Source organism: Glandiceps talaboti, chromosome 10 (assembly GCF_964340395.1).
Source record: "Glandiceps talaboti chromosome 10, keGlaTala1.1, whole genome shotgun sequence".
NCBI lineage: Eukaryota > Metazoa > Hemichordata > Enteropneusta > Spengelidae > Glandiceps > Glandiceps talaboti.
Genome location: NC_135558.1, coordinates 21,470,311 through 21,491,892, shown reverse-complemented (window position 1 = coordinate 21,491,892; position 21,582 = coordinate 21,470,311). Strand labels below are relative to the sequence as shown.

Here is a 21,582-nt window from a genome sequence, read left to right as displayed (position 1 = left end):
CATTGCATGAGATAGCACTTGATATCGCCTTTAATATTGAATGTCTACACTTTCATTTATGTATTAAAATGGAAGTGTGTACGTTTGTATGTACCTATTTAGTGAAGCATAAAAACACTACGCAAAATTAATTTGATACACCCTGAATTACTCTTATATACTCCAAGTTGTTCACACACACACACACACACACACATATGTATACATACATACATACATACATACATACATACATACATACATACATACATACATACATTTTAGCACTGTGGAAACAGGTTCAGTGTGTAATTACCATCAAGGATACATATGTATATATATACTTACTGCGTGGTGTTAAGTGTTTTTTCATCAGTGACTTTGCACTAACATTGGTAGTTGCCTTCTGGCCGTATATACTCATCTGATCACTGTACAGTGTATTGAATACAATTCTGAATTTGCTGTCCCCATCATGAAGTCACAAATGTCTGACACTATAGGTTTAAATATGTATGGTTTTGGAAATGAAAGCATATTGATTACATCTAAGTATTCCACAACATTCTGAATTTCTTTGCACTTTCATGAAGTCACAAATGTCTTACATTTACATGTGTATTGGTAATGCATTTGGTGTAGGAAAGTGAAAGCTATATTTGTCAGACCTCAGTGTGCATAAAATCCTTAGTTTGCTAGCACTTCATGACATCACAAATGTCTGACATTAGATAGTTATTGTGTTATGAGTATAAATAGATATTTGAATACACTATGTAGGTGATGTGATGTCCTTAGATACACCCCACAAATGTCCCCACTACAGTTTTTCACAAATCACGCATGTGAATGTGTGTTTACTCTGTGTCTGTGTTTCTGTGTATGTATTAGTGAATGACAGTTAAAACCACCACATCAAATGCCTTGGTATTAAGTGATGACTACTTATGGTGTCTAGTTGGGAAATAAACAAGATTATACCACATGTGTATGATTACATGTATGGTCAAAATGTTTTATTTTGTTTTGTTTTCTAAAAAACTTCCTCTACAACTACTAAGTTGTTTGGGCTGAAATAGTAACATAATAGTAGTATCAAAAGAAATATTACAGTTGTGCTACAGTAACAAAAATATTTGTACTCTTTTTAGCACAACTGAACTGAGGTTCAGTAGTGCTATAGGGATCGCCCGGCGTCTGTCTGTCTGTCTGTCTGTCTGTCTGTCTGTCTGTCTGTCTGTCTGTCTGTCTGTCTGTCTGTCTGTCTGTCTGTCTGTCTGTCTGTCTGTCTGTCTGTCTGTCTGTCTGTCTGTCTGTCCGTCTGTCTGTGTGTGTGTGTGTGTGTGTGTGTGTGTGTGTGTGTGTGTGTGTGTAAACAACTTAAAGTCAAAAACCGCTGAACCGATTGCCACGATATTTGGTGGGTCCATTACCTTGGGTGTCTATTTAGTTGGGAAATTGTTCAAATCAAAATGATCGCATCACAGGTGTGTGATTTGGGTCAAAAAATGTAATTTTTGGTCAAAAAACTTAAACTCAGAAACTACTGGGCAGATTGGTGCGAAATTTGGTGGGAACATTCTTAAGGGGGTGTAAAGTAAGATTTGTTCATGACGGGATGATTCCATCAGTGATATGCAAATTAGGGCTAAAAATGTGTCTCTTTGGTTGAAAATCTATAATTCCAAAACCACTGAGCAGATTGGGCTGAAATTTAATGGAAATGCATTTAGGGATGTATGGACGAAGATATGTTACGCATACCATGATTCCATGAGTGATATGGAATTAAGGTGTAAAAATGTGAATTTTGGTCAAAAATTTATATCTCAAAAAGTACTAAGTGAATGAGTTTGAAACTTGGTGAGATGTTTCTAGAAGTGTTATTCTATATCATTGCTTTTCCTCAAAATCTTCAACTCTGAAATTACCCAGTAGATTGAGCTTAACTTTGTTGAGAATGTGTAGATGTGTCCTCATTAATAGCTGACACAGTGAGAACAGTACATTGTTAATTAACTATAATGTTTACTTTACTATTTCCTCTGGTGGTAAAGCCTGTAGCATGGCCAGTTTGGTTTATGACTTGATTATGTAATATGTTGTAAGACAGCTGTTTCATCACCTACCCATATAAACTGAATGTAGCTTGTGTTTAAAATATTACAATAAGACAACCAAGAAAATTAAACATGTTACATTGGTATGACTTGGTTCCAAATTTATTTAAAAAAATAAAGAAGTACAAAACCTTGTAGACACATCCCTTTAAAGTTTGATTAGGATGTTGCCATACTTGTCAACATAGGATGGCTGGATTATGATGATGGAAATTAGGTATGAAAATTTTGTTTTGGTTACAACTTTAAATCTTCAAAAAATTATATATCTATCATTGCCCTGAACATGAAGTTGTGCGGCAACGCAATATTTGCGCTATTTTTAGTTATTGTAGGGGGCAGGATATTGTGCACTTTTTTTCTTCTTTTTTTTTGGGGGGGGGGCCATGAAATTTTTATACTTTTGAAAGGGGGGGCTGTGAAATTTTGGTCACAGTGGATGGGGGGGGGCCAGGAAAAAAACCATGTCAGAGATAATTTCTCCCCAGGCCCACCCCCTGCCGTAAATTCTGTCCGGTCCCTTAGATGATCTCAGTAAGAATCTTTCAACACTTCCCTATGGCTGCCTTCTCGGTAGCTATAAGAGTGAACCATTTAATTTATGCTGATGATTTAGTTATTATATCTACTGGAGTCTATGGCCAGCAGATGCTTGCTAATACTTGTGGCCACTATGGTGAAATTAATTCTATACTTTTCAATGAGAAAAAGACAGTTTGTATGCTAATTCAACCTAATGTACGTAGGCTCAGACCAGTTGCAATTTACCTGAATGGTAGATTGCTGAATTACGTCGATGTGTACAAATACCTTTTGGTCACTTGATCACCTGTGACCTCAAGGATAATGAGGACATCCAGGCTCAGACGCGACTTTTTTATGTCAGAGGTAATGCTCTAATTCGTGACTTTAAATTTGCGTCCCTCTCTGTTAAATTTCACTTATTTCCTGTCTTTTGTGATATTCATTATTGTTCTTATTTGTGGAGTATTTTCTCTGTAAATACTTTTAATGCAGCCAAGAGAGCTTACTCACAGGTTTTCCGTAAATTGTCAGGTGTTAAACATTCTTTTATTCAGAGCAATAGCGCAATGTTTGTCAACTTTTCGATTTTAACCTTTGATGAAATCATTAGGAAAAAAATCTCTTAGCTTTCTTAGCAGATTACATCTCTCAAGTAACCCGTTTGTGGTTGCTGTTTTATCTCTTTCAGTATTAACACACAGTACTTTGTGGAGTATTTGGAGTAAGCGTCTATTTTAATGTGTTTTGTCTGTTGTTTGTTTTGGTATGGATTATTTTTTATAATCTGAAATAAAGTGATAATAATAATAATAATAATAATAATAATAATAATAATAATTATAATAATAATAATAATAATAATAATAATAATAATAATAATGATGATAATAATAATAATAATAATAATAATAATAATAATAATAATAATAATAATAATAGCTGTGGTCATCCCAGTTTTACATTTGAAATCACCCTAGCCAGATAACCCTTTCTCATTTATTGAATTCCACCAGAACCCTCATAAAATGTCCTCTAAATCTGTTTTCATTATATGTCGTGCTTTGACCTTTTAACGTTCACGTTGTGTTTCGCTGTCAATGACTTCATACAGTTGAATAGAGAGGAAAAGGCCAGATATCAGTTTAAAGTCCAATAGTCCAGGGTAAACGCCGTCTATCCCACGGTCAGTTAACAAGATATGCACAGCTATTAGAAGGACACAGACCTTAACATGGCGTTACGTAGTTTTACTGGAATGGCAAGGCTTTGGGTAGGTTAAATCTGCTAATTTTGATGAAATTTATTGTGCATTTTCAAAATATGATAGTCGGTCACAGACAAAATTGGTCTATCGATTTTAAGTCCAATAGTCCAGAGCAAACGCCGTCCATCCCACGGTCAGTTAACAAGATATGCACAGCTATTAGAAGGACACAAACCTTAACATGGCGTTACGTAGTTTTACTGGAATGGCAAAGCTTTGGGTAGGTTAAATCTGCTAAGTTTGAAATTGACGGAAATTGGTCTATTTTAGTAAAATATGCGCGAGACATATTGCAGGGTCGGTATAATCTAGTTAGATGATGGTGATCATATTGACAGTATGTAATAGATTATTTTTTAATGAAATGGACTATATATGTTTTGACAGTAATTTTATGAAGCCGTCGTTATTTATGACGGGGCGGGGAGGTTCGGAGGAATAGGAGGGGTCACACAAAACCTGGGGAGTGAAAGGGGGTTACTCAAAATCTGGGGAGTGGGGGGGGGGGCCTCCTCAAAATTTCTCCTAACAGTGAAGTATAGAACACCTATATATATATTTTTTCAGTGCATATTGCATATACATAGCCCATATATATATTTTTTTCAGTACATATTGCATATACATAGCCCATATATATATTTTTTTCAGTGCATATTGCATATACATAGCCCATATATATATATTTTTTCAGTGCATATTGCATATACATAGCCCCTATGAAAATGCATACACATTTGACATATACATGTACTTTCTGAAGCCAGTAGTGGACCATAACAATCTGTAACACAAATTGATCAAACCGTTACTAGTACATTGAGTTCTGTTACATGAAACAAATCATTTATTAATAAGGTAGTAAGGATGAACCTGGTTAAAGAAATAAACAGCTGAAGCCACACATAATAGATTATTTTTTAATGAAATGGACTCTATATTTTTTGACAGTAATTTTATGAAGCCGTCGTTATTTATGACGGGGCGGGGAGGTTCGGAGGAATAGGAGGGGTCACACAAAACCTGGGGAGTGAAAGGGGGTTACTCAAAAACTGGGGAGTGGGGGGGGGGGGGCTCCTCAAAATTTCTCCTAACAGTGAAGTATAGAACACCTATATATATTTTTTCAGTGCATATTGCATATACATAACCCCTATGAAAATGCATACATATTTGACATATACATGTACTTTCTGAAGCCAGTAGTGGACCTTAACAATCTGTAACACAAATTGATCAAACCGTTACTAGTACATTGAGTTCTGTTACATGAAACAAATCATTTATTAATAAAGTAGTAAGGATGAACCCGGTTAAAGAAATAAACAGCTGAAGCCACACAGGAGGGCAAAGTCTGACCAAATAGTATCAACTCATCTAGAATATCACGGTGTAGATTATATGTCAGTCAATGAAAGCATACCAGATACAGTGATACTGAGATGATATGATGGTGACTTGGTGAATTGAAAATCTCTGACAGGTTTCATTGCACTGATATTTACAACTGATTATAAATATTAAATAAATGTTGAAAACAAAGAATATGATAATATATAGCTAACTTTTCATTGTACAGATACTAGTACATGGCGTTCTGTTACATAAAATGAATATATAAGTATAAAGAACCTTTTCATAATTTTAAATGGTATGGCATGCAACTATACTTTGAGAATATTTATAATGTTAGTATTCAATTATGATCAGGAGAGGGTGTTGTTATCACTTTGACATGTTAAAATAATACCAGATAACACTTTTTTAGTTTTGGTCCTGGTTGGTTGGTTGGGTGGGTGGGTGGATGGATGGATGAATGGATGGGTGATGTCTCAATGGAACACTTAACCTCAATTTGTGTAATATTTGTAGAACGCTATTAACAGTTTTGACTGTAAAATGGTGGGGAGTTACAAAAACATTTTGAGTCAAGGAAGGGGAGGGAGGGGGTACTCAAATATTTCTAGCCATGCAGGGGAGTTACTCATATTTTAGAACGAAGTGATAGGGGGTCAGCCTGTTTTCTGTTTTACAGATGGGGGGGGGGAGGGGTCAGTGACTTTTGATCGACCCGCTGGCAAAATCCACCGACTCCCAGGCTGGAGAAACTAACCGGTCCCTTATTGACTATCATCTAATTCATTTACATTCTTTTAGGACACGATCGGGGACGATACTGTTACATTTAATAACAATCATGATATAAGTATACTTATTACAGAGTCTCCAAAGATTGGCAACGGTTTCTGTATTACGATCAAAGTCTACTACAACTGGAGGAGTTGGACCAGGAACAAATACACCTTCTGATTCTGGACTCTCATTTGGTACGACACATTTATATAATTAAATAATAATTGAAATATAATAGATATAGAATAATTGATAAAATATATAAATATAGTATTGTATGTAGTTGATCGTTTCCTTAAAAAACTGCAAACATCATTTGATGGTGTGTGTGTGTGTGGGGGGGGGATGATTTTGCTAACGTTATCTGCGATAGTAAATTGTTGATAAGGCCAGACATGGATGGAAATCTTTTACATTTTGCATTTGAAAACTTTTGCAAGTTACCAATTACAAAAACTGTCCCGATTTCTTAATATGTGCATTTAATTGACCTTTTTCTGACCACAATATGAAACACTACACTTAACATTTTGCAACAAATTTTTGAATGCCATCAAGTCTGTTTTTTTCTTCTAAACTATGAAATATAACGCCTATCAACAAGAATAACAAAATTCAAGAATAACAACAGTTGTTCATCACCTATTAGGATAATTGTCGGTCTTGCTATTTTACCTGGACCATTCTACAAAAACTTATAAATTAACATGTTAATATCCTTCAAACTACTGTGTGGGGGCATCAACCATATTCATCACATATTGAATTCTACTGATAGCCATACTCTTAATTATTTAAATCTTACCAAGCATGGTTAGATCTCTAGATTTCAAGAAATTTAGACTGCATATCAGTTTTTCTATAGGCCCTGCCAAATTTAACTCAAGTGCTTTCTTTATGTCATATGTACCCACTATCTTGAAAGGAAAATCTGGCCACTTAACACCCAGTGGTTTCCTTTTTCCTTCTGTTCTTTCCAATCCACATGGCTTCACTTTTGTTTACATTTACTTTAAATACAAACATTTCTAACAATGTCAAATTGAGAAATGGAAGAATTTTTGTTATACATGTAATAAATGCATGGCACTAAAATACATTAGTGCCAATAAAAGAGCTATTTTTCCTCACTACATACTGCTGGCTTTGTATCCATAGTATTACATAGTACTACATACTAATTTGAAATTGACACTACCGAACTATTACTTGGCATAACTATCGTATAAACTACATGTACATGTCTTCTTATCAAATATAGCCTTTCCGTGTTTGTGTTTCACTTATTATCTGATACCACCTTCACCAAGTTTAATACATGTTGCCAGGTTAGGGGTGAAACCTACTTTTGTTGTGCTATTGTTTTACACCATAAACTACCAAGAATGAAATATATTACATCTAACTCATAAATAATTAATAAGGTAGTCATAGTTAATCTATTATAATGGTGGGCTCAAGTTTGACCACAAACTACTTAAATTACAATACTGGTCTCAGGTTTGACCACAAACTACTATAATAGTGGTGTCAAGTTTGACCACAAACTACTATAATACTGGTGTCAAGTTTGACCACAAACTACTATAATACTGGTGTCAAGTTTGACCACAAACTACTATAATAGTGGTCTCAAGTTTGACCACAAACTACTATAATAGTGGTCTCAAGTTTGACCACAAACTACTATAATAATAGTGGTCTCAAGTTTGACCACAAACTACTATAATACTGGTCTCAAGTTTGACCACAAACTACTATAATAGTGGTCTCAAGTTTGACCACAAACTACTGTAATACTGGTGTCAAGTTTGACAACAAACTACTATAATACTGGTGTCAAGTTTGACAACAAACTACTATAATACTGGTGTCAAGTTTGACCACAAACTACTATAATAGTGGTGTCAAGTTTGACCACAAACTACTATAATAGTGGTGTCAAGTTTGACCACAAACTACTGTAATACTGGTGTCAAGTTTGACAACAAACTACTATAATACTGGTGTCAAGTTTGACCACAAACTACTATAATAGTGGTGTCAAGTTTGACCACAAACTACTATAATAATAGTGGTCTCAAGTTTGACCACAAACTACTATAATAGTGGACTCAAGTTTGACCACAAACTACTATAATACTGGTCTCAAGTTTGACCACAAACTACTATAATAGTGGTCTCAAGTTTGACCACAAACTACTATAATAGTGGTGTCAAGTTTGACCACAAACTACTATAATAGTGGTGTCAAGTTTGACCACAAACTACTATAATAATAGTGGTCTCAAGTTTGACCACAAACTACTATAATAGTGGTGTCAAGTTTGACCACAAACTACTATAATAGTGGTGTCAAGTTTGACCACAAACTACTATAATAGTGGTGTCAAGTTTGACCACAAACTACTATAATAGTGGTGTCAAGTTTGACCACAAACTACTATAATAGTGGTCTCAAGTTTGACCACAAACTACTATAATAGTGGTCTCAAGTTTGACCACAAACTACTATAATACTGGTCTCAAGTTTGACCACAAACTACTATAATAGTGAACTCAAGTTTGACCACAAACTACTATAATAGTGGTCTCAAGTTTGACCACAAACTACTATAATAGTGGTCTCAAGTTTGACCACAATCTACGTTTACTTTATAATATTATATTTTGAAAGAATCTTTTAGAATATGATTTTTTTTCTGAACTAATCTATTTTAATTTTTAGAATTCACTCCAGAGCAACAACAAATCAGGGAAGTTGTAAGGAAATTTGTAAGTGAAGAAATCATACCAAAAGCGGCAGAGTACGATAGAACCGGAGAGGTATGTGGAGACATTGCTATAAATGTATTTGAATAACAATTACAGTATACTTGCAAAACATAAATACTAGACTAGACCTAAGCTGTGCAAATCTATCTATCTATCTATCTATCTATCTATCTATCTATCTATCTATCTATCTATCTATCTATCTATCTATCTATCTATCTATCTATCTATCTATCTATCTATCTATCTATCTATCTATCTATCTATCTATCTATCTATCTATCTATCTATACAATACCAGCTAATCTCCTTACGGGTATCACAGCTGGGGAAGGGATGCACACAAAAACCTAGTAGTAATGTTTATGGAGTTCAAGTCCCACTTTTTAGCCGAGTGTTCTAGATGGTTCAGGTCATTTTGAAGGATGATATGGTCTCTCTCAAATCTTATCGGTCGATATAACAGCGCATTATGATATTATCTGAAGTCTTTGGTCTAAGTCATAGTAATGTTATTATCTGAAGTCTTTGATCTAAGCCATAGTAATGATATTATCTCTAGTCTCTGATCTAAGTCGTAGTAATGATATTATCTCTAGTCTCTGATCTAAGTCGTAGTAATGATATTATCTCTAGTCTCTGATCTAAGTCATACTAATGATATTATCTCTAGTCTCTGATCTAAGTCGTAGTAATGATATTATCTCTAGTCTCTGATCTAAGTCGTAGTAATGATATTATCTCGAATCTCTGAGTCATAGTAATGACATTATCTCCAGTCTCTGGTCTAAGTCACAGTAATGATATTATCTCTAGTGTCTGATCTTTGTCGTAGTAATGATATTATCTCTAGTCTCTGATCTAAGTCATAGTAAATATATTATCTCTAGTCTCTGATCTAAGTCGTAGTAATAATATTATCTCTAGTCTCTGATCTAAGTCATAGTAATATTATCTCTAGTCTCTGATCTAAGTCATAGTAATAATATTATCTCTAGTCTCTGATCTAAGTCATAGTAATGATATTATCTCTAGTCTCTGATCTAAGTCATAGTAATGATATTATCTCTAGTCTCTGATCTAAGTCATAGTAATGATATTATCTCTAGTCTCTGATCTAAGTCATAGAAATGATATTATCTCTAGTCTCTGATCTAAGTCACAGTAATGATATTATCTGTAGTCTCTGATCTAAGTCAACGTAATGATATTATCTCTAGTCTCTGATCTAAGTCATAGTAATAATATTATCTCTAGTCTCTGATCTAAGTCGTAGTAATGATATTATCTCTAGTCTCTGATCTAAGTCATAGTAATGATATTATCTCTAGTCTCTGATCTAAGTCATAGTAATAATATTATCTCTAATCTCTGATCTAAGTCATAGTAATGATATTATCTCTAGTCTGAGCTAAGTCACAGTAATGATATTATCTCTAGTCTCTGATCTAAGTCATAGTAATGATAATATCTCTAGTCTCTGATCTAAGTCACAGTAATGATATTATCTCTAGTCTGTGATCTAGGCCATAGTAAAGATATTATCTCTAGTCTTCCACGGAATTCCTAAACAGGACGATGAAGACACCGATGATATTAAAGTAGTTTCTACGATAGGTGTGGAAGTCAACACACGTGATATTGATATCATTCACTGTCACAATCACAGTTTATCTTAGCTGCATTTTTTGTATTCATCATAGCACCATGTTTTTCAGTTTCATCAACATCACATGATCGCTCTGACAATCATATGTGACTATTGAAATTGACAATTCTGGCTTAGAAGAGACCGGCTGTACACGGAAATAAACAAGGACGTTCATATCACTTGCCAAAATTAACTCACATTGCTTAGACTAGTGGTCAGAACAAAAAGAAGCCCCTGACATTGTTACTTTGTAATGCTACATCCACAGTATACACAGACCTCTTTTAAACTAGACTGGTCGACTTATAGAGAGGTTGCATGATGAAGGATTGGTGAAACAAAGTTCCTGGTCGTTCTCCTGTAATCATAAAGAAATGCAGCCTGTGTTTCTCTTTGTTCAGTTGTTTTATATGAATAAAAAGAATAGTCTTTGTAAGAACTTGTTGATATAAACATTTTAACTGTGGTTATCTTATAATGTCAATGTTCAACATTCTATGCATTCTGTCTTTACAGCTGTATTAATTTCAATTTATGTAAAACACATTACACTGGGCAAGTTTTAAACGGATTGCATTTTTCTTTCTTTCCCGTGGCTAGTCTTTTCATCCGGCTGATATTCAGTGTCTTGATTGAATGAAAACATTTCATACCCTGTCACGATCACCTCCCCCCCCCCCCCCCGTCTTAACTTTTGGGGGATCATACCAAATACACATTCAATTGTGTGCTACTCACTAATCTACAGAAAACGATTGAATATGTTCATTCAGCATGATAGTTTCCAAGAGGTTGAAACAGTGGCGCAGGGGATGAGAAGGGTTGAGAAGATCAGAGAAAATGTTTTCCTTTAGAGGGGATTGAATAGAAGAAACGAAATAGCACCTTTATTTTGTCAATTAAGGGATGAATATTCAGCCGGAAGAAAAAGTCTGGGAAAGAAAAAGAAACAGAAAAATCTGGTTTATTCAATCAGAAAGAACATATCTAATCATTAATCACATACTCGTTGTCCCTCCCCTCGTCCTCTGTGTTTTAATCATCGATTTCCTGATATCATATCTCTGACTTTCTTGTCTCCATAGTTTCCATGGGGTCCTCTAAAGAAGTTCTGGGAACTTGGATTTTTGAATTTGAGAATTGAAGAAAAGTATGGTATGGAACACAGTTTTATTAACTTCAATAAACGATGGAAACATGAGGTTTAGTTTGGTCTGGTAATTCCATTTCCAAAGTTACACTTGTACGTCGATTCCAGACTCTGTATGATCTGCTTTGTGTGGTAATTACAAGGGAGGGCCGGGGAAAATCAAGCCCGGTCTGTAGCATAAAATATAACCCCTCCCAGTCCGTTGTAATCAAATTACTAAGAATACAATTTTTTCAATGAAAATCACATTTTTAACATCACCGCCTCCCCGTGGCGTAGTTGTTACACCCTTGTTAGTAGTCATGAGGTCCTTGGAAATGGTGGCAGTGGTGGTATGTGGTGGTATGTGGTAGCAGTAGGATTTGGAAATGGTGGCAACGGTGGGATCATGACAAAATCACAAAATAATGCAGAGTTAGATCAATGCAAATGAGTCAAAATAAAATGTGATCCCACCCTAACTTCCAATTTCTAAAATATGTCCTAGGACCGATTTGTAAAACATGATCCACCGCTTAATTATTTGGCCCCGCTCCCCCCTGTAATTACTGAAAGCGCTCATCAAACAACAAAACCTTTACATTTCCTTAACAATTCAAAATTCAAAATTCACTACATTACTATCACCACATTACAATTATTACATTATTGAGACTACATTATTATTATGACTACATACTCATCTCTACATCATTACCTCTACATCATTACCACTACATTATTACCACTACATTATAACCACTTCATTTTTATTACTATTACTATTTTTATCATTATTCCTACATTATTATCACCACATTATCACAACTACGTTATTACCACTACATTATTATAACTACATTATCACAACTACATTATTACCACTACATTATTATAACTCCATTTTTATGACTACATTATTACCACTACATTATTACAACATTATTACCACTATGTTTTACCTACATTATTACCTACATTATTACCACATTATTACCTACATTATTACCACTAATTTGTTATTACTACATTGTTATTACTACATCATTATCACTACATTATTACCACTACATCATTACCACTACGTTATTACCACTAAGGTATCACCACTTTGTCATTACCACAACAATATTACCACCATGTTATTACAACTACGTTATCCCCACTACATTATTACCACTACATTAGAGATGTTTAGATACACGTTAGAACGCGTAAGTGTACGGGAGTAATATCGTGCAGGTGTATGTAATGACGCGTACAGGTTCAGATGTGGGAAGGCAGCGATCACTCTGAACAAAACAAACGATACAAAATGATGGACATATAGAGGGTAAATAAAGGCATCTAGCTGCTTGTACCACATCAGATTGGCCTTACAAATGACTTTATATGTCGGTGTTTGTGGATATTTTTGCACGTTTTCCTGCACCTACCCAAACGAAAAACCAAACAATTAGTTTACAGTTATGTTTCCGAACTTTGATATAAAAAATAAGACATTTGATTGAAGAAAGATGACAAAAACTTAAACACGTATTTATAGTTACATGCAGACCGCCATTTTGACGTAGCATCGTCTGATACAGAAGGCATGGGTTGCTTCGAATCACGTGACTATGACGCTGTGCGTATAGAACACACGTAAATACGCGCATCTAAACCTCTCTAATACCACTACACTATTACCACCCCGTTATTACCACTACGTTATTACCCCTACGTTATTACCACTACGTTATTACCGCTACATTATTATCATTACACTATTACCACTACATTACCACTACGTTATTACCACTACATTATTATCACTACATTATTACCACTACGTCATTACCACTATGTTATTACCACTGCATTATCATCACTTAATTATTATCACTACATTATTACCACTGTGTTATCATCACTATGTTATCATCACTACATTACTATCTCTACATTATTATCACTGTGTTATTACCACTTTGTTATTACCACTACATTATTACCACTAGATTTTTACCACTACATTATTACCACCACGTTATATTACTACATTATTATCACTACATTATTACCACCACGTTATCATCACTACATTATTACCACTACATTATTACCACTACACTATTACCACTACATTATTACCACTTCTTATCATCACTACATTACTATCACTACATTATTACCACCACGTTATATTACTACATTATTACCACTACGTTATTACCACTACATTATTATCACTACATTATTACCACTACGTTATTACCACTTCATCATCACTACATTATTACCACTACATTATTACATCTACATTATTACCACTACGTTATTACCACTACATTATTACATCTACATTATTACCACTACGTTATTACCACTACATTATTACCACTAACCACTACACTATTATCACTACACTATTACCACTACATCGTTACCACTAGATTATCATCACTACATTATTACCACTAGATTATCATCACTACATTATTACCACTGCATTATTACCACTGTTATTACCACTACATTATTACCACTACGTTATTACCATTACACTATTACCACTACATTATTACCATTACATTTTTACCACTACATTATTACCACTACACTATTACCACTACATTATTACCATTACACTATTACCACTACATTATTACCACTACATTATTACCACTACATTTTTACCACTACATTATTACCATTACACTATTACCACTACACTATTACCACTACACTATTACCACTACATTATTACCACTACATTATTGCCAGTACGTTATTACCACTACATTATTACATCTACATTATTACCCCTATATTATTACCACTACATTATTACCGCTACATTACTACCACTACTTTATTATCACTACACTATTACCTCTACGTTATTACCACTACGTTATTACCACTCCATCTTTATAACTACATTATCTTTGCTAAAAGTTTACATTATTATGTAGCAAAGGGCATGACTGATAAAGTTTGTGTTATTATATACTTCAAGTATCATAATACAAATGATTTAACATAGGTGGACCAGGTCTTGGTGTCATCGAAGAGTGCATAATTGCGGAGGGCGTAGGCTATGGATGTTCTGGAGTAGCAACTACTTTCGGGGGAACACGACTTGGGGTGAGTATTGTTTGCAATTGGTTGTTTTATTTGTTCATCTTTTAAAGCTGTAAACAATGGTATTAATGATTGGCACGGAAGCCAAACAGGTGTTATCCGGCCGTCTGTCTGTCTGTCTGTCTGTCTAACTGCTGAGTAACATACAAGCAGTTCAAGTGCATGTCATTTCATCTACCAAATTGATGAACGTTTTTGACCAATGTTTAAAATTATTTGCTTATATATACCCACAGCAAGCGCCTGTGTCCTTATCTGGTAACCATGAACAGAAGAAGAAATACTTAGGAAGATTAATTGATGAACCATTAGTGACTGTAAGTCAGATTTAGTTGTTAATCTTTGTATTGCTTGCACATTTGATGGATTCTGGACGATGAGGAAAGGTGTCTAATATATATAAGGTAATACTATAAACATATGATTTGTATACAGAATCAGAAAGAGCATGTTTTGGACATCAATAGTTGTATTAAAAAAGGCAATTTGCAAACCGCCACCATAATTTCAAGAAAACCCATTTCCATTATTCAGGCGTATTGTGTAACAGAACCTGGAGCTGGTTCAGATGTGAATGGAATTCGACTCAAAGCAGAAAGAAAGGGAGATGAATATGTGTTAAATGGACAGAAAATGTGGATTACAAATGGTTCTGTGGCTAATTGGTATTTTGTGTTGGCCAAAACTAATCCAAATCCTAAAGCTAAGGCCAGTGAAGCATTTACAGGATTTATTGTTGAGACAGATACTCCAGGTATTGTAATTGGAAGGAAGGTAAGCATTTAATACACTACAATGTGATTATCAAACGAGACTCTAGAAAGTAAAATATACTGGCCTTCTACCTCAAACGCTGGGATCATGGTATTCCGGCTGATGGTGGATAATCTATAAAGTCAAAAATGCCCTTTTCGGAGACTATAAATACAACGTCAAGTGAACATTTATGATTATTGGTCTTTTATCGTCGATCCCGCGCACAACTCAAAGTAGTCCATGCCAAATTTAAACGTATACATATCCGCTCTATTGGGGTAATGAATGCAATTTGCAAAGCTCAAGAATTGACCAGTGTTTACTCAAAATCATCACCCTGGAGTGGCCCAGCATAGCCCTATGTGTTGGTCTTGACCTCACAAAAACAGACAGAGTGAAGCTGATCATCCTGTCTGTAGACCGTATGTATAACATGTCAAAACTAGTCTGTCCCCAGGTCATTGACTTTTCATCAATGCCAAAATAAACAAATCTACAGACATTTTCGGCACTGCAGCAAACTTAAAATTAAGTTTAGTGGTCGTCGTATTAATCTTGGTCGTCGTATCGGAATGAATTTTTATATAACAACAAATTCAACAGATATTCAGATTCTGAGACTGATCTAGACAAGCACTTTATTTCCATTACAAACTACAGTTTGTTTTTCGACTTTTTAAACACAAAGTTCAATATGTCGGTTTAAACAACATGTATTATCAATAAATAACCTATAGGTGTGTGTGTGTGTGTGTGTGTGTGTGTCTGTGGGGGGGTGGGGTGATGTATTGGTTAAATATACGATGTGTCAAGGGATATACAACACTGATTTTGTGTTCAAAGTGAACTTATTCAGAGATGTCTTTGTTTTACATCCACAAAAAGGTCTTAAGCTAATATTTCGCCTTTCCTTTGGATTGGACAATCCAATTCTTTGTTTGAGGTAATAATTCTAGGTGGTTATAATAATTAAATCATCTTAAGTTATAACTAGTCTTATAATCTGCATACCTTTATTTATAACCGACACAATCACAATTATCTCTAGAGTATAGTATAGTGGTATCATGTTTGTACTGTTTATCGTTATTGCTTGATTGTCTCTTTTCTAAAGGAATGGAATATGGGTCTACATGCTAGTGATACACGTGGTATTACATTTGAAGATGTGGTTGTTCCTAAAGAGAATGTACTGATTGGTGAAGGAGCTGGATTTAAGATTGTTATGGGAGTGTTTGATGAATTTAGACCAGGTGTAAGTTTAGATGGAATTTAAATTGATAAGCCTTTGTAGACGAGTATAACATGACAGTCACCGCTTGTGACGAAACGCATTTCAATACCCATCCATCCATCCATCCATCCATCCATCCAGTTAGGTTTTATCTTACATAGAACATACCAATCATGCATTGTTACATCACACATTTAGAATTGCTTTAAAAACTATTACTAATTCAAAGTTTGCTATCCTGTTACATTGTTATGTTACTATCTAAGTTTTGGAATAAATTCTGTTGTAATGAGATACAATTACATACAAATATAAATGAATTATTATAATATTATAATTTGTGTGTGCAAAAAGTGTTTTTCTAACACGAACTTTTAACAATCGAGTTCGTTACATTTGTTAAGGAATCGCTTTCACTTTCTTTTAACTGTAACAATTAAGCATGATTGAAATAATAATAACTTTAAAAGAGAGTGTGGGAGTTTACTCGACTGCATGGGTAGTGGGTACAGGTGTACCCTTGTGGATTGAAATTGCCACCAAAACGCTACACAAGTTAAAACCAGATTTAAACTGAATGCCTTCCTTAAGGGCAAAGTTTTGAGATTGCCGTTCCTACAGACAATTGTTGGAATATAACAGAACATATGCAATAAGTTATTTTTTCTCATTGATTGCTATTTGCCCATTGCTGTTAGTGATCTTCTGGCCAACCACAACATGGAATTTGAAGCTTTATAGAACGTAGTAGCATAGCACTCAATGTAGAAAGAGTTTCATAGGCCAAAAACAAAGAAAATTGTCAGTGCCCATCACTCAAGTACCCCCCATCCCTTCTCGCGTTAATTTTTTTTTCATATTTGTCCAGCCAATTCAGTCTGCATATGAAAGCAAAAACTTAAAAGTAACACTCCCTACATTAATTGCCACCAGTGAAAACTACTGCAAAACTAATAATGAACGAGCCTATTATATCTGCCCCACATACACACTTGCTGTAAAGTACTAAATAAAAAGAACAGTAATTGCAATGATAAGTAGATTGATTAACATTTGTTGAGAATGCAAAAAAAATCGCATCGTCGCAAAACATTTCCTGACGAGAAACTATGTTTTCCTTTTTAGTGGCCTACCAAAATATGCCAATAACCTATTAAAGCTACATCAATAATATTTTCAGAACAAGTGCGCAAATGTATGTATCAAGTTATAATGAATTTCATGCGTGCATTCTTGAGATATAGCCTAATTACCGAAAACCATTAATTACGTAAATTTCTTATTAATATTCATGGGATGTTTACCAAAACCTAATCAGTTCTTGCCATCACCCTACGGGACATGTGTACAAAATTTCGTTTGAATTGAGGCAGCCGTTATGGAGAAAACGATGACACAGACAGACACACAGACAGACAGACAGACAGACAGACAGACAGACAGACACACTTGCACCCACTAATATATCTTTTCCTTACGGAAGAAAAAAATAGTGATCAAAATTGTACATTTTAGTCAAACCTAAGGGGAAATGTCTTCATTCTAAATTTGAAAAAATGGCTACTGCGAATTAACAATCAAAGGTCGTGTATGCGATCAAAGAGGGCTCAAACATATACAATACCGTTTTAAAAAATCAAGACGAGTCAAAAGTCAACATGAGTTTAAAATGGGGGTCAAAAACGCAGGACATATTTATAACCTTTACTATGTGATTGAACTAATTGCGAATACTTTCTACACAAGGTGGGTGCTTCGGCTGTAGGTCTTGCACAGAGAGCTTTGGATGAAGCTACCAAGTATGCATTGGAGAGGAAGACCATGGGGAAACCCATTGCACAGGTAATGGACTTTTCTATTCATCTACATGTCTATCACATAGAAGACAATACAAGTCCTCCACATGGTCATTACACAACGCACGTCTACATCATTGGTTCATAGAAGACAATAAAAGTCCTCCACACGTTCATTGCACAACGCACGTCTACATCATTGGTTCATAGAAGACAATAAAAGTCCTCCACACGTTCATTGCACAACGCACGTCTACATCATTGGTTCATAGAAGGCAATAAAAGTCCTCCACACGTTCATTGCACAACGCACGTCTACATCATTGGTTCATAGAAGACAATAAAAGTCCTCCACACGTTCATTGCACAACGCACGTCTACATCATTGGTTCATAGAAGACAATAAAAGTCCTCCACACGTTCATTGCACAACGCACGTCTACATCATTGGTTCATAGAAGACAATAAAAGTCCTCCACACGTTCATTGCACAACGCACGTCTACATCATTGGTTCATAGAAGACAATAAAAGTCCTCCACATGGTCATTACACAACGCACGTCTACATCATTGGTTCATAGAAGACAATAAAAGTCCTCCACATGATCATTACACAACGCACGTCTACATCATTGGTTCATAGAAGACAATAAAAGTCCTCCACATGGTCATTACACAACGCACGTCTACATCATTGGTTCATAGAAGACAATAAAAGTCCTTCACACGTTCATTGCACAATGCACGTCTACATCATTGGTTCATAGAAGACAATAAAAGTCCTCCACATGGTCATTGCACAACGCACGTCTACATCATTGGTTCATAGAAGACAATAAAAGTCCTCCACACGTTCATTACACAACGCACGTCTACATCATTGGTTCATAGAAGACAATAAAAGTCCTCCACATGGTCATTGCACAACGCACGTCTACATCATTGGTTCATAGAAGACAATAAAAGTCCTCCATACGTTCATTACACAATGCACGTCTACATCATTGGTTCATAGAAGACAATAAAAGTCCTTCACATGGTCATTACACAATGCACGTCTACATCATTGGTTCATAGAAGACAATAAAAGTCCTTCACATGGTCATTACACAATGCACGTCTACATCATTGGTTCATAGAAGACAATAAAAGTCCTTCACATGGTCATTACACAACGCACGTCTACATCATTGGTTCCAACGCTCCATTTATTTTCAACCACTCAACATATTAAAAAGACAAAATAAATCTAATAACTATATATATCCATTCTGGTCATAAAATTACAGCATCAAGCAGTGGCATTTATGTTGGCTGAAATGGCAATGGGTATTGAGGCCTCAAGACTTCTAACTTACAAGGCAGCCTTACAAACTGATCAGGGAGAACGTAACACATACTTTGCATCAATTGCCAAAGCTATGGCTTCAGATGTGGCCAATAAAGCAGCTAGTGATGCTGTACAGATATTTGGTGGGTGTGGATTCAATAGTGAATATCCTGTAGAAAAACTAATGAGAGATGCCAAGATCTATCAGGTAAGCAGTCTTGCTGTATGCTATGGCACACTATGCTATGCTATGTTAGTCCCCCCCCAAAAAAAAAAAATAAAAAAAAAAAAAATAAATAAAAAAATTGTTTCTGGTCATGATAGCCTGTCTAAAATGGTGCGATGATTTTAATTTAATTTTTAAAAAGAATGCTCAGTAAACCTGTCACTACGTTTACGGCAGTTATTGTTGTTTTTATTTAGTACTTTAGAGCAAGTGCAGGGTTCTCCACGAGGAGGCATAATTTGCATATCAATTTGCATATAATCTGTAGCATATTTTTCAGATCATAACATTAGAGGGCGATACACATTGGAGTGTGTATGTGGGGCAGATGTCATTTGCTTGTTCATGATTGTGTTGGCTCAGCAGTTGTTATTAGGGAGGGTTATTTTTGTGTTTCCTCACAGATCTTCACACTGCATTGGCTGGACAAACACACACAAAAAGATCGACGCGCGGGTATTTAAGTGATGCGCGCGCTGACCAGAAACAATTTTTTTGCCTTATGCTATGGTTAGATCTTTAATTATGGTATTACCTAAATATGTTTACAACTTAACGTTTCAATAACTGTGATTGGTGGGTCAGTGGTACGGTTACTTGATTCAAGTCCCTTGTCTGTGATTGGTGGATCAGAGGTTACTGGATTAATGTCCCTTGTCTGTCATAGGCGGATCAGTAGTTACTTCATTTAATTCCCTTGTCTGTGATTGGTTGATCAGTGGCTACTTGATTGAAGTCGATATTGTTTGTGATTGGAATGAAGAAAGGGAGATCAATATTGTAAATAAACGTAATGCATAAGTCAATTCATTATATAACTGTGTTGATCATAACCTGAGTAAACCAAGGTTTGTAACGTTTCCCGTTCCGGTAATGACCTCTTTCAATGTGCAATGAAGGATTTACAATGAAGTGTTTTGAAAGTCATGCATTTGAAAACTTTAATGTCATCACTGACCTTAATAAAACTTGTTCATGACAATTTATGAAAGGACGTTAATCCCTTTTTATCAACTTAAGATATTATTACTTTTGCTTCATATTTCAGATCTTCGAGGGAACATCTGAGATCCAAAGAATTGTCATCGCACGAGAGTTGATCGTCAAGGCAATGTCTAGTGGCTTATAGGAATTAACAATTAACAACATAGTGTACTTTATAAAGTATTACTTAGTATCTAATCTAGATGTCACTAATTGCTCGACCACGTTCTTGCCAAAAATGTGTTCCCTCAGCGCTCTGTTCTAAAAATCATCCTTAAAAAATAACGAATAACAAAGATTCAACGAACAGCATTAAAATATAACCCTGTTGGGTGATGTTCTAAATTGATAACATTATTAAACTTTCTCTTAACTTTCGAACATCACCGGGAAAACAATCTTTCATCTGACTAAGAATCATTGTGTAAAGACTATATGATCAACTGCAAATTGTCATTCGCACAACACGTAGAAAATCAACTGAGAAAGGTAAACAAACGAATGTATTATGTATGATGAGAAAGTTAAATGAGAAAGTTAAATGTAAGTTCAA

General features: G+C 35.0%; 1 protein-coding gene across 1 annotated transcript; it reads left to right on the top strand.

Moving 5' to 3' along the window:
* The first annotated feature begins 3,855 nt into the window (after positions 1-3,855).
* Positions 3,856-21,174, top strand: LOC144440755 (medium-chain specific acyl-CoA dehydrogenase, mitochondrial-like). Its single transcript, XM_078130134.1, has 11 exons — positions 3,856-3,894; positions 6,110-6,215; positions 8,750-8,847; positions 11,533-11,602; positions 14,605-14,705; positions 14,939-15,019; positions 15,237-15,476; positions 16,573-16,713; positions 18,439-18,534; positions 19,779-20,027; positions 21,094-21,174. The coding sequence occupies exons 1-11, from the start codon at positions 3,856-3,858 to the stop codon at positions 21,172-21,174; spliced, it is 1,302 nt and encodes a 433-aa protein (XP_077986260.1).
* Positions 21,175-21,582: the final 408 nt, after the last annotated feature.

Coding starts and splice junctions, on each gene's coding strand:
- LOC144440755 (XM_078130134.1), top strand. CDS start 3,856: ATGGCGTTACGTAGTTTTACTGGAATGGCAAGGCTTTGG. Junction 3,895..6,109: donor CTGGAATGGCAAGGCTTTGG/GTAGGTTAAATC, acceptor TACTTATTACAG/AGTCTCCAAAGATTGGCAAC. Junction 6,216..8,749: donor TGATTCTGGACTCTCATTTG/GTACGACACATT, acceptor TTTAATTTTTAG/AATTCACTCCAGAGCAACAA.